Raw genomic sequence first — 15,116 nt, forward strand, 5'->3', positions numbered from 1 at the left:
GATCAATTATACGCGTAACTCTCAATTAGATTTTTCACCCAAGATTTATAATAAATCATTTCTTTTTATGGTAATGTTGGTATATCAGTAACAATTCTGATTACATATACATGTAGTTGCAATGTCTCAAGCTCTCTCAATGCAATGATACATGCTTTTGCCCAAAATATGATGATATATCTTGAGTATATATTTGAATACAGATAAAAATATTATTATCTTACCTTCACTCAGTGGACTTATTGATTAAACTGCAAAATCAAAATAAATGAGGAGCCTTTCTTTTATACTGCAGTCGGAGAGAGAGGGGGAGAAAAAGAAAGGGAGAGAGAGAGGGATGAATAGAGAGATAAAGAGGTGAGAATGAGAGAGAGAGATAAAGAGGAGAGGGTAGAGAGTGAAGGGAGAGAGGGGAAGGGTGGTACAGAGAGAGGAGGAAGAAGACAGGAGACATGGAGAGAGAGGAGGAGGAAGGGTGGGGAGAGAGAGGGGCAAGAGAGAAAGGGAAAGACAGGCATGGAGGCATTGAGTAGGGAGAGATAGATTAGACCGAGAGTGAGTGAGAGGAAAGGTGGGAGGAGGTAGACAGACAAGAGAGCGAGAGAAAGAAAGACAAGAGAGCGAGAGAAAGAAAAACAGTAACAACTAACACCCAATATAATATGTGCACACATTCATTTACAAACTATCATAGCTGATGAGCTTAATCAGTCTATCAAAAATTAAAATTCCGTACTAAATGTTGTTTTAATTTGATCTAGTCAATGCAACATGGTGATTATTTCATAACGTTTAAGGATGTCCATGGAGATTTTTTTATCATTACAGTGTAGCGTCATTTCCATTACAGTACGAAGTGTTTCTCATTTACTAGTATTATACATCTTAGTTCCATAGTAATAACTATGCTAGGCGCGAAATACGTTATTGTAATAGCTTCATTTGTGCACAATAGTCCCCAAAGGCAGCTTAGCAAAACACCATAGGAATTGGCTTAGCTGTCCAAGGATTACTAACTCCGTATCTCTAAAAGGCAGATCTTATGAATCGATCTTTGTATAGGAAATCAAAAATACTATCCTTAAAAGGCAGATTAGTACCGTAGACTACAAATCGTACTACACTCGTCGTTATGCGTTGCTGATTAACTCAGTATCCCTGAAAGGCAGGTTTGCCATAGGGCTCGCTGGGTGGCAAAGCTTATCTGGTATCCCTCAAAAGTAGGTGTTTAGATCGCCCGGGAACCCGGGCTAGTTAAGCCCTATTAATAAACTTGGTATCCCTGAAAGGCAGGTCTAGCATAGGGCTCGCTGGGTGGTAAAGCTTATCTGGTATCCCTCAAAAGTAGGTGACTGTAGCGCCTGGGAACTTGGGCTAGTTGAGCGTCGATAATTAACTCGGTATCCCTGAAAGGCAGGTCTGGGATAGGGCTTGCTGGGTGGTAAAGCTTATCTGGTATCCCTCAAAAGTAGGTGTTTAGATCGCCCGGGAACCCGGGCTAGTTGAGCCCTATTAATGAACTTAGTATCCCTGAAAGGCAGGTCTGGGATAGGGCTCGCTGAGTGGTAAAGCTTATCTGGTATCCCTCAAAAGTAGGTGTTTAGATCTCCCGGGAACCCGGGCTAGTTGAGCCTTGATAATTAACTCGGTATCCCTGAAAGGCAGGTCTGGGATAGGGCTCGCTGGGTGGTAAAGCTTACCTGGTATCCCTCAAAAGTAGGTGACTTTAGGGCCCGGGAACCCGGGCTAGTTGAGCCTTGATAATTAACTCGGTATCCCTGAAAGGCAGGTCTAGCATAGGGCTCGCTGGGTGGTAAAGCTTATCTGGTATCCCTCAAAAGTAGGTGATTTTAGGGCTCAGGAACCCGGCCTAGTTGAGTCTTGATAATTAACTCGGAATCCCTGAAAGGCAGGTCTAGCATAGGGCTCGCTGGGTGGTAAAGCTTATCTGGTATCCCTCAAAAGTAGGTGATTTTAGGGCCCAGGAACCCGGGCTAGTTGAGCCTTGATAATTAACTTGGTATCCTTGAAAGGCAGGTCTAGCATAGGGCTCGCAGGGTGGTAAAGCTTATCTGGTATCCCTCAAAAGTAGGTGTTTAGATCGCCCGGGAACCCGGGCTAGTTGAGCCCTATTAATGAACTTAGTATCCCTGAAAGGCAGGTCTGGGATAGGGCTCGCTGGGTGGTAAAGCTTATCTGGTATCCCTCAAAAGTAGGTGTTTAGATCGCCCGGGAACCCGGGCTAGTTGAGCCCTATTAATAAACTTGGTATCCCTGAAAGGCAGGTCTAGCATAGGGCTCGCTGGGTGGTAAAGCTTATCTGGTATCCCTCAAAAGTAGGTGACTTTAGGGCCCGGGAACCCGGGCTAGTTGAGCCTTGATAATTAACTTGGTATCCCTGAAAGGCAGGTCTAGCATAGGGCTCGCTGGGTGGTAAAGCTTATCTGGTATCCCTCAAAAGTAGGTGACTTTAGGGCCCGGGAACCCGGGCTAGTTGAGCCTTGATAATTAACTCGGTATCCCTGAAAGGCAGGTCTAGCATAGGGCTCGCTGGGTGGTAAAGCTTATCTGGTATCCCTCAAAAGTAGGTGATTTTAGGGCTCAGGAAACCGGGCTAGTTGAGTCTTGATAATTAACTCGGTATCCCTGAAAGGCAGGTCTAGCATAGGTCTCGCTGGGTGGTAAAGCTTATCTGGTATCCCTCAAAAGTAGGTGATTTTAGGGCCCAGGAACCTGGGCTAGTTGAGCCTTGATAATTAACTTGGTATCCTTGAAAGGCAGGTCTAGCATAGGGCTCGCAGGGTGGTAAAGCTTATCTGGTATCCCTCAAAAGTAGGTGTTTAGATCTCCCGGGAACCCGGGCTAGTTGAGCCCTATTAATGAACTTAGTATCCCTGAAAGGCAGGTCTGGGATAGGGCTCGCTGAGTGGTAAAGCTTATCTGGTATCCCTCAAAAGTGGGTGACTTTAGGGCCCGGGAACCCGGGCTAGTTGAGCCTTGATAATTAACTCGGTATCCCTGAAAGGCAGGTCTAGCATAGGGCTCGCTGGGTGGTAAAGCTTATCTGGTATCCCTCAAAAGTAGGTGATTTTAGGGCTCAGGAACCCGGGCTAGTTGAGTCTTGATAATTAACTCGGAATCCCTGAAAGGCAGGTCTAGTATAGGGCTCGCTGGGTGGTAAAGCTTATCTGGTATCCCTCAAAAGTAGGTGATTTTAGGGCCCAGGAACCCGGGCTAGTTGAGCCTTGATAATTAACTTGGTATCCTTGAAAGGCAGGCCTAGCATAGGGCTCGCTGGGTGGTAAAGCTTATCTGGTATCCCTCAAAAGTAGGTGACTTTAGGGCCCGGGAACCCGGGCTAGTTGAGCCCTATTAATGAACTTAGTATCCCTGAAAGGCAGGTCTGGGATAGGGCTCGCTTAGTGGTAAAGCTTATCTGGTATCCCTCAAAAGTAGGTGTTTAGATCTCCCGGGAACCCGGGCTAGTTGAGCCTTGATAATTAACTCGGTATCCCTGAAAGGCAGGTCTAGCATAGGGCTCGCTGGGTGGTAAAACTTATCTGGTATCCCTCAAAAGTAGGTGATTTTAGGGCTCAGGAACCCGGGCTAGTTGATCCTTGATAATTAACTTGGTATCCCTGAAAGGCAGGTCTAGAATAGGTCTCGCTGGGTGGTAAAGCTTATCTGGTATCCCTCAAAAGTAGGTGTTTAGATCGCCCGGTTACCCGGGCTAGTTGAGCCTTGATAATTAACTTGGTATCCCTGAAAGGCAGGTCTAGCATAGGGCTCGCTGGGTGGTAAAGCTTATCTGGTATCCCTCAAAAGTAGGTGTTTAGATCGCCCGGTTACCCGGGCTAGTTGAGCCTTGATAATTAACTCGGTATCCCTGAAAGGCAGGTCTAGCATAGGGTTCGTAGGGTGGTAAAGCTTATCTGGTATCCCTCAAAAGTAGGTGACTTTAGGGCCCGGTTACCCGGGCTAGTTGAGCCTTGATAATTAACTCGGTATCCCTGAAAGGCAGGTCTAGCATAGGGTTCGCTGGGTGGTAAAGCTTATCTGGTATCCCTCAAAAGTAAGTGTTTAGATCGCCCGGTTACCCGGGCTAGTTGAGCCTTGATAATTAACTCGGTATCCCTGAAAGGCAGGTCTAGCATAGGGCTCGCTGGGTGGTAAAGCTTATCTGGTATCCCTCAAAAGTAGGTGTTTAGATCGCCCGGTTACCCGGCCTAGTTGAGCCTTGATAATTAACTCGGTATCCCTGAAAGGCAGGTCTAGCATAGGGCTCGCTGGGTGGTAAAGCTTATCTGGTATCTCTCAAAAGTAGGTGACTTTAGGGCCCGGGAACCCGGGCTAGTTGAGCCTTGATAATTAACTCGGTATCCCTGAAAGGCAGGTCTAGCATAGGGCTCGCTGGGTGACAAAGCTTATCTGCTATCCCTCAAAAGTAGGTGTTTAGATCTCCCGGGAACCTGGGCTAGTTGAGCCTTATTAAGTAACTTGGTATCCCTGAAAGGCAGGGCTAGCATAGGCCTCGCTGGGTGGCAAAGCTTATCTGGTATCCCTCAAAAGTAGGTGTTTATATCGCCCTAGATCTTGAGTTAGTTTGGTCTTAATAATTAACTCGATATCCAAAAGCAGGTTTTGAGGAATGGTCTTTTTAGTGAGTTATAATGTTGAATGAAAGTTTTGAGTTGATTTTGTGTACTGAATGAGGGGGGGGGGGGGGGTAATTAAAATAATTTCAATGATTAACTTTTGATCAAAAATACCCTTCTGTACTTTCAAAAATAATTTCTAAAGATATGTTACTTTGACCACCGCTAGATATCATCAGTTTTGCTTTTAATAAGACTTCTTATTAAATATTATTTTTTTCCATGTTGCATTCGCTGTTTTATCTACTTCCTAGGGGCGAGATCGAAAGTTCAATGTCTGACAAAAAAACTAAATTCACATAGTTTTTACGTCCCCCCCCCCTATCCGCCCCCACAACGACCCCCTAAACTAGATATAATGAGTGTTTAAACTATAATCGATTAACAAGTAAGAACAAACGAGTATAAATAACTCTGTATACCCTATCTTCTGTTTATTCACAAATGAAAGTGTAGATTAAAACTATCAAATGTTCATTAAAATGTAATATCGTCATGTAGTTTTAACAGTCACTTGTCTTTCTCCTTTTTCGACTAATGTGTAATCGATGTCGGATGAGAGAAACTTACAGAAGTTTTAACACCCCCCCCCCCTCCTCCCCCTAACTATTTGAATTTAGATTTTTATCCGAAATCAATCTGTTGATCTCGCCCCTTACAGTTTTTTATATCAAATTTCTTACTGTTTTTAACATCTGAGAGAATTAGGGTTTGATTAATTATGTTAATTAAATAATACTCTGTATACTTTCTATCAAATCGTATTTCTCTCCATATTGCGTTCATTGCTTTATTTATTTCTTACATTTTTAATAGTTCAGCTAATTAGGGTTTAATTAGTAATCTTAATTAGTAAAAAAAATCCCAACAATTTTCTTTGCCTTCTTTATCGTAAACACATTTCTTTACGAAATTATTCGACGTACGACTTATCTTTCTATCTATGATCAGGGGCAAGTAACTCGTGGGTCACCTGCTTTTGAGGGATACCATCTAGTCATAACCGTTTATACGCCCCTGGTCTTACGTTTGATTTGTTTTAAATTCAAAACTCTAGAACATTGAGTCAGTCATCACTTAAAATCTGCAATTTAATATACAGTTCGTTTCTCAATCATGTCTAATTGAATGTGTGTTTAATATCGGAGATTCATCGCTGCTGGACTAGCGATCTGTGATTTCACACTACTTTAACTGAACACACAAGCTTTACTCAAATTCTTCGTTATGAAAAAGAAAATGGATACATTTTACAAACATAACAAATTATTTTTGAACATGTTTTGAAATCAATAGTTTATAACCATGATTAAACCAAATCTAAACATGCGTATAGAATATTCAGAAACCCATGGCCGACCCGTCTCATATCAAATGATTTGTTGTTTTATTGTTTAAAAACAACGACTTTGATTAAACATTGATTCAGAACTCCTGGTCCAAATTATGTAACTGGCGTGAAATTCATACGCGACTTCTGTGCGCACTGTGTACATAATATACCTACATGTATTTACGCAGATAGATATTAAAGTTTAATAAAATATTCAAGATTTGAGAGCAATTTATTTGATTTGTATGTATAAATAATTCAAACTCGATTAATTATTCTCTTCAGTATGAATATTATGCTATCATAATTTTGTTGTATGATAAAATATTGGTAACAGCTATAAACCTTTATTGTATGTCCTGAGCCATAAATTTCATAAATTTAAATAGTAATTTTTTCTTCATTATTGGGACTGAAAAGTTAAATGCTGAAAGAATTTAATCCCCCATACACGCGCGCCTCAAAAGACTGATTCGTGGAATGAGATCATACACGCATGTACTTGAGTAGTATAAATTTATTAAACACTTTACGATAAAAATTTATAGTACACCTTTATAGCTTCATTTCAATGATATATATTAATTCTCAAACTATTTCATAATTACATACGAATTTGGCTCCACTTTTTTGGCACGCTGTTTTTGGCTATATTTAGCTCTAAAACTTCATAGTTATCTCGGATTTCATACATTTCGGTTGAGCATCACTGAAGAGACATTATTTGTCGAAATGCGCATCTGGTGCATCAAAATTGGTACCGTACAAGTTTTACATTACAATATCAATCACAATTTCTATTGTCTTAATTATCACAAACTGTGAAACACGAAATCCATGCATGAACGGTGCTACATGCATATGAGCACCTGTCAATCAACACCACTCGATTTTGTGAACTTAGTCTGGTATCGCGGAATCATTTCCCACGTTATAGAAAAAAAGTATATTTAAACACTGTTGGGAGACTACAAACCCTGTCCTGGCCATATCAAGTAATGAAGAAACATTTAGATTTCATACTGACAACAGATTTTCATGTTAACTGAGGCTGCATTAGGACCTGACCCAAGGACATATGGTCAAGTTCAAGGTTTTTATGTCACACAGCTCCGACGGAAGACCTCTCGTTGCTTTGCAACGAGTTTGCCTAGTTTAATGCTCTATTTTAAACAAACTTGGCATTAATTCCACTTTGGTAATCGTACTTATACTCCAGCTGCCATTTCAAAAGATGAAATTCTTCAAAACCATGCTTCAGTTTTAGACACATTTGATATCCAAGTCAATGGGTGGAATGAATATGAATTACCTTACCTATACTGGATTCCTAAACTACATAAAAACCCTTACAAACAAAGATACATTGCTGGATCCAGTAAGTGCTCTACCAAGTCCCTATCTTTGCTCCTCACGAAAATATTAACAGCTGTGAAGGAGAAACTTCAAACTTACTGTGCGACTACATATGCCAGAAGTGGTGTTAATCAAATGTAGATTCTAAAACATTCTATACAACTTTAGTAAACTTGAAATCGCAAAACCTCTCCGAAATCAAAAACATCAAAACCTATGACTTTTGAACACTATACACGACCATTCCTCACGATGAATTAAAGACTATACTTTTTGACATCATAGACAGTTGCTTCTTCAACAAGAATGGAAAAAGGAAATATTATTGATGAGATTGATCACTGTTCGTGATCTTCACCTTTCATCTAGTGATCAGTCATCCAAACACTTACTTTGTTAAACACCATTCTGATTCCACGCACAAGTACTCTGAAGTTGAAATAAAAAATATTCTAAAGTTCCGCATTGAAAATATCCTCATAATCTTTGGTGATCAGGTCTTCCAACAGTCTGTTGGAATTCCCATGGCTACGAATTGTGCTCCTTTGTTAGCTGACCTGTTTCTATATTCATATGAAATAGAATTTATTCAAAATTTTCTACATGAGAAGAAAAAATATCTTGCTGTGGATTTCAATTCGACATTTAGACATATCGACGCGTTTTCTCTATTAACAATAACTTTCATTGCAGTGGTGACGCCTTCATATGAGTGAAATATTCTCGAGAGGGACGTTAAACAATATTCAATCAATCAATTCGATATATCACAGTGAGCTCGAAATAAAAGACACCACAGAGTCGTTCACTTCTGCTTCATACTTAGATATTTTATTGAAAGTAGACATTAACGGCAAACTGACAACTCAACTGTATGACAAAAGGGATGATTTCAGCTTTTCCATCGCCAACTTCCCATAGTTATGTAGTAATATTCCATTATCACTTGCAGATGGTGTTTATATTTCTCACCTGATTCGATACGAAAAACTTGTTCTGCGTATAGTCAGTTTTTAAATCGAGGCAAGCTATTGACAAAGACGTTGATGGTACAGGGGTTTCAACAGTCTAGATTGAAGTCAGCATTTCGCAAATTCTATCGTCGTTATAACGATCGAGTTCACCAATACAACCTATCATTGGGTCAAACGTTGTCAGACGTGTTTCATACCGAGTGTTAGACCGTTCTTGACACACTCATATTGACTACGGATAACTCCGTTTACTTAATCAGGATATATGACTCACGGTGGGTGTGACCGGTGGACAAGGGATGCTTACTCCTCCTAGGCACCTGATCCCACCACTGGTGTGTTCAGGGGACCGTGTTTGCCCAACAATCTATTTTGTATTGATTTTAGGAGTTATGAGATTGATCACTGTTCGTTATCTTCACCTTTCCTTTCTGAAAAAAATGACCAAGGCCTTTAATTTCCATTAAATTCAGCGTAGTGGAACATTACGTAACGTAAAAACCTGTAACGATGTCCGAGGAGTTGTATCCACAGTGTTCTTATAGGGTAGCATGTACAGTCAACAAAGTCCCATAACTCCTATAAAATTGTCGAATGAAAATGCCGGCACAATATGATCAACTACATATGTACATATGGTGACTAACACCCGGCTGCGAGAGACCTAAGTCGTTAAAACAGGTATTGACAGTTCCATCGCCAAACGCTCGGCATCAGGTGTGAATGTCACAGGTCTTCGGAGATGACCTTAAAAACGGATGTCCCGTGTGACAGAAGGTGTGGCATGCTAAAGAACCCTCGTTGCTCAATGGCCGTAAGAGCCGAAAATGGGCCTAAATTTGAAACCCTTCACCGGTCTTGGTGACGTCTCCATATGAGTGAAAAATTTCCACAAAATATAAACAAAATCCATTGAGTGATTTCTGAGGAGTCTACAAAGTGTTCCTATAGTGTAGCATGTATTGATTGAGTATTGTTTAACGTCCCTCTCAAGAATATTTCACTCATATGGAGACATCACCACTGCCGGTGAAGGGCTGCAAAATTTAGGCCTATGCTCGGCGCTTATGGCCATTGAGCATGGAGGGATCTTTATCGTGCTACACCTGCTGTGACATGGGACCTCGGTTTTTGCGGTCTCATTCGAAGGACCGCCCCATTTATTCGCCTCTTACGACAAGCAAGGGGGTACTGAGGACCTATTCTAACCCGGATCCCCACGGGACGTGTAGCATGTACAAATTCAACAATTCCCATAACTCATGTAAAATTGTCGAATCAAAATGGCAGTGTAATATGATCAACAAAACATGGTGACTAACAATCCTACTAAATATGAACAAAATCCGTTCAACGGTTTCACAGACACCGATATTTCTATGTCCCCTTCCGCGTTGCAGTGGGGGACAAAAATTCAATGTCAAGTGCAAATTTTCTATTCTAAACTAAAAGGATCACGAACCATCTTATCCATCCAAGTATCTTTAGGTAGCTTTCAAAGAAACAAGTTTTCCTGTGGTTTGTTTTACGCCCCATCGAGAGTTTTTCACTAATATTGAGATGTCACCATCTCTAGATGAAGAAATACAAATTTAGACCTATTCTCAGCGCTCATGGCCGTAGCAATTAAGAGTTCTTTAACGTGACAACGCCTGTCATGAAACGGGACATCTTTTTTAAAGGTCATATCCGAAAGACCCGTGAATCTCACTTCTATATGACTAACGTTTGGCGAAGGAGCAATCACTACCTATATTAATGTTTTAGATTTGACGCTGCCATGGAACGAACGGTACTCGAACTCACGACCTCCCGGATACGAAGCGAACGCTCTACCACAGCTATTGCGACTGGTCCCTGTGGTTATTAGTCCCCTACCGACGAAGTCGAAGGGGACTTTAGGTCTGCGCTCCGTCCGTCTGTCTGTCCGTCCGTCAGTCCTGCAAATCAGTTTTCCGGACTTTTTTTGACATGCTTGTAGATTTTCATTTGATATTTGGTGCATTGCTTTGCCATAACAAATTACAGATCAGGTTCGAATTTCGTCTTGGTCCGTTGATGTGTCACTAAGTTATGGCTCTTGAAGAGGTTCGAATTTCGTCTCGGTCCGTTGATTTTTCACTAGGTTATGGCCCTTGAACTTTAAAAAAATAGCATGAATTATTAGTTTTCCCGGACTTTTTTTTTGGACGTGCTTGCAGATATTCATTTGATAGTTGGTACATTGCTTTGCCATAACAAATTACAGATCAAGTTCGAGTTTCGTCTCTGTCCGTTGATTTTTCACTAGTTATGGCCCTTGGACTTAGAAAAGTAGTATGAATTATCAGTTTTCCGGACTTTTTTTGACGTGCTTGCAGATATTCATTTGATATTTGGTACATTGCTTTGCTATCACAAGTTACAGATCAAGTTCGAGTTTCGTCTTGGTCCATTGCTTTTTCATTAAGTTTTGGCCCTTGGACTTAATATAAATTATCAGTTTTCTGGACTTTTTTTTAATGTGCTTGCAGATATTAATTTGATATTCAGTACATCATGATAATTGTTTTGCCATTACAAGTTACAGTTCGATTTTGAAGTTTTCCTTGTCTAGTCTTTGTACCTGAATAGTAGTTGATTTCCCAACCATTCCTATCTTGGTTTCCCAATCTTCCCTTTTACCATAACTTTGGTCTCATAAAGAATTTGAATATTGATGCAGTCCAATAATTTTTGCCTCCAGTAGGGAACTATGTATTGCTATGCAATACTCTCAGAATGCTTGTTGATACTATCATGGAAATAATTTCGGTAGGTATCCGAAATCACAATGCATTCAGTAGTATACGGAGTAAAACTGCCTTTTAATGATTCCGCTAAAATTAATAATACCCATGTGCCACCGGCATTTTGGAATCACTCTTCACCCTTCACACATGTTTTAAGTAAAAGTTATGATATGTACAAAATGAAAATTGGCTTTACATGTAACTCAAGCTCGAGGTTTATTTGATGAAGAATGGGTGCGCTCATTTTCTGGCGTACGTTGTATTTTTAGTTAATTCCAATGCAAGCAGGAATTATAAACATTTTAGAACGGAACAGAACGAGACTGCGACAAATAGAGTGGTATTATAACCCTTTGACCAACAGAAATCAATCGCAAAGACAATTTAAAGATTTAACAATTTATTTACAAGTATTGAAAGAAAAATATATCAATGTAAAAAAGAAACCCACAAAAAGTGTCCGCCGAGCTAAATTCATGTGACAAAAGTCCAATCACAAAATTCAGTCTTATCTTAATAAAAAGAAAGGTGAAGATAACAAACATTGATCAATTTCATAACTCCTATAAGGAATACAAAATATAGAGAGTTGGGTAAACACGGACCCCTGGATATACCAGAGGTGGGTTCAGATGTCTAGGAGGAGTAAGCATCCCCTGTCGATCGGTCACACCCGCCGTGTGCCCCTATATCTTGATCAGGTAAACGGCGTTATCCGTAGTCAAAATCAGTGTGCCAAGAACGGCTTAACAATCGGTATGACAGACAGCTTTTGACCCATTGATAGGGTGTATTGGCAAACTAAATAAAATGAAGTTTCCAGATTTTTTGTTTTTACGACGCAAATAAACAGAGTTACATTATCTTTACAGGGAACTGACTAACATCTTTCTATAAACAGAACGTATTGAATTTTGTCTATGTCACAGGTATCAATCAAGTACAATGTTTTACACAATAACCCCCCCCCCCACCTTAAAAGTTTGAATGACAACAACTCCGTGGGGATCCGTGTTAGGATAGGTCCTCAGTACCTCTAGTTTGTCGTAAAAGGCGACCAAATGGGGCGGTCCTTTGAATGACATCGCAAAAACCGAGGGCCCGCGTCACAGTAGGTTTGGTACGTTATAAAGATACATCCCTGCTCAAAGGCCGTAAGCGCCAAAGATATGCCTTAATTTTGCAGCCCTTTACCGGCTATGGTGACGTCTACAAATTAGTAACAAATTCTTGAGCGGGCTGTTTAAACAATGCATGTACATATGTACATCAAATAAACATTCTGAGAGTATTGCATAAGTAATACATATCCGGAACCGCCATTAATTGGCGCATGTAAAACTGTGACCTACACCATTGGTACCAAGTCACCATGGTTACCAGTATTGAATTCGTTTGATGTTTCGTTGTTATTTATATCAGTGATGAAATAATCAGAACTATATCGTCGCGATGTACCGTTTGTCTAGTTTCGATGCAGAACTTTCGAAAAACATCAAATCTGGTTCACTGTCTTTGCACAAAATACGTGGGAAAATATTTCAATAATCGTGCAAATGCAAAACGAAACAACACAATAATCGTGCAAAACGAAACAACACACCGATATAACATTCGTATCTGCATTTAGATACTTAGAAAGGACTTCTGAAACCTGTTCGTAATACCACTTACTATCAAATGTTTGAAGGCCGATTTCGAATACCTGCGATTTCAGGCGGATTGCAGGAGTACGGTGAAATGAGTACTGCCGACTGATATCTTCATTGATATGTTCCTTTTGCGATTATATTGAAATGTAAAATTAATGAAGTGACTTCTTTTTATACACAATCAGCTTCCGAGTTTTGTCAACTGCCTCTATTCAGTTGTACTACTTTTACAGCCATCTCCATTGGAACACGAATCCAATGAATATAAAAATGTAAAATGTGAAAGTTAATTTCAACACATGCCCATCAAAGTACGAAATTTGAACTTGTTATGCAGTTTGCCACTCTAAAACTACTCTACAAGTTTCAACTGAATCCTTGCAAGTATAACGTTAAAAGGTCTGGAAAACTGATAGGGCAGACGGACGGACAGACTGAAAAGAAAGCTATAGTCCACTTCGGTTTTACAAACCGGTAGGGGACTAATAAAAGCAATATAACCCAAAGATAGAGTATAGTAATGACACTCTTAACCAGGCATTTGCAATAACGTTATATTTGACATTGAAATCTTTGATTCTTGTTTGAAAATTTATGCTAAAAATGAGGGGGTATGTTATTTATTTCGTTGCTGCAGATGAACCTGTCATACTACCACAAAGACGTACCTATACCATCATAGAGGGTTCCAACATTTCCATTCCGTGTACATTTACTGGTGCACCGATATACAACACTACCTGGGAACACGACAATATTGTCATGCAATGGTCAGATCAAACTCGGCCCTTGGTTCTGAGTTTACAGAATGTCTCCAGATCAGCTGCAGGAAATTACACCTGTAACGTAACTGTTACCTTTAAGGGAACCTACACCGCCTCAAATACAGTAAATTTGATCGTTGAATGTAAGTTAAAAAAATAAAATTCCAATCTATTCTTTAAACAATTTCACATCCCTTTTAAAACTTGTAGCAGACATGTTTATTTCAGGAAATGGCATTCCTATATGCATGTTTCATTGTTTAACCAATATATTGTATTAATGGATTTCTTAGATCCGCCTACATTGAAACCAAGTATTGACACTACCGTCAATGAAGGAACCGGATCTGTGTCGCTTGCCTGTGAGATTTTAGTAGAAGGGTATCCCAGAAATTACAGCGACCTCTACTGGCAGCACTGGATAGGGAGCCAGTTGATAAGAGAACTAGCTTCCGACACCCATCTTACCATTCCTACTGTCAAAAAATATACTCTAACTTTGAAATCGGTGAGTAATTTACATAATGATAGAATTAATAGTGTCCTGTTGGTCGATGGTTACTATTTTTACATTTTATTTCAAACAGGTTTCGTATAATAACACGGGACGTTACGTGTGCGTAATGGGAAATGGAATTTCGAATTTGGATGGGAAGGTCGAACAAACTGCCCAAGTGGAACTGGTCGTGCAAGGTAATGTTATAAGTCAAGTTATTGATATAATATTACAACGGCTTGAGACTTGTAAAGGTGAAGTATGATTTATTTTTGAAATGATTCCATTTCTTCTTTGGAAACTTCAGCTATTCCAAGAATCTTACGACCAAAGCATGAGTATCATGGTCAAGTTGGAAAAACATTGAAAATAATGTTTAACAGCGTTGGTCATCCGAAAGCAAATTATCATATCAACTCCTTAGCGGGAAATTCTACTATCCAATTCAATAAAACGGAGACATTAGGCGGAATTGATGTAGTCATAAATGATGAAGTAATCAAAATGAATGGAACTACCTTGGAAATGGATTTTGGCAAGATAAGACACAGGTTCAGCACACTTTACCAGTTGATAGCAGAGAATTCCATGGGAAGAGTAACTCATAGCTTCTTGGTTCAAGGACACGGTAACAAAAGCCTTTCCAAGCTTAAGAGGATATATTTCGAATTGACGTTCATTATTGATATTTCTTTATGATGCAATATTTTGTTTTTGTAGATTTTCCGATTAAACCTTTCCATATCCATTTCAAAAGATACGATGCCTCCGCTTTCCTTGAGTGGGAAGCTGCTACTCCAGACTTAGACATGACTTATGAAGTTATTCTTAAGAATTATACTGGAGACGACATTATCAATATAATTCCTGGATCAAATGAAACAGTTTACAAATATTGGTTGACTAATCTCACACTGAACAAAGAGTATATCATTCAGCTGTGTACAACAAATGTTGTTGGTAGAAACTGCAGTTCCACATTCAAAATAAAAATGGACAAACCTATATCTATAACTTTGCAAGGTATGTTATTTCTTGCATCTGTGTTCATTGAAGAAACAAATCTAATAGCATTTATGATTTCATCCTTTATTAAATCAAATACCATGAGAGAG

General features: G+C 39.7%; 1 protein-coding gene across 4 annotated transcripts in view; it reads left to right on the top strand.

Moving 5' to 3' along the window:
• Window positions 1–15,116, top strand: part of LOC125678088 (uncharacterized) — a 51,874-nt gene that overhangs the window by 23,807 nt on the left and 12,951 nt on the right. For 3 of the 4 annotated variants that reach the window (XM_056153757.1, XM_056153760.1, XM_056153758.1), the window contains exons 4-8: window positions 13,379–13,648; window positions 13,799–14,013; window positions 14,093–14,198; window positions 14,309–14,629; window positions 14,722–15,024. In XM_056153757.1, coding sequence (XP_056009732.1) covers window positions 13,379–13,648; window positions 13,799–14,013; window positions 14,093–14,198; window positions 14,309–14,629; window positions 14,722–15,024 — 1,215 coding nt within the window. The remainder of the gene's footprint in view (window positions 1–13,378; window positions 13,649–13,798; window positions 14,014–14,092; window positions 14,199–14,308; window positions 14,630–14,721; window positions 15,025–15,116) is intronic. The other variant, XM_056153759.1, reaches the window with a different exon arrangement.

The sequence above is a fragment of the Ostrea edulis genome, chromosome 2, assembly GCF_947568905.1.
Source record: "Ostrea edulis chromosome 2, xbOstEdul1.1, whole genome shotgun sequence".
NCBI classification, from domain to species: Eukaryota; Metazoa; Mollusca; class Bivalvia; order Ostreida; family Ostreidae; genus Ostrea; species Ostrea edulis.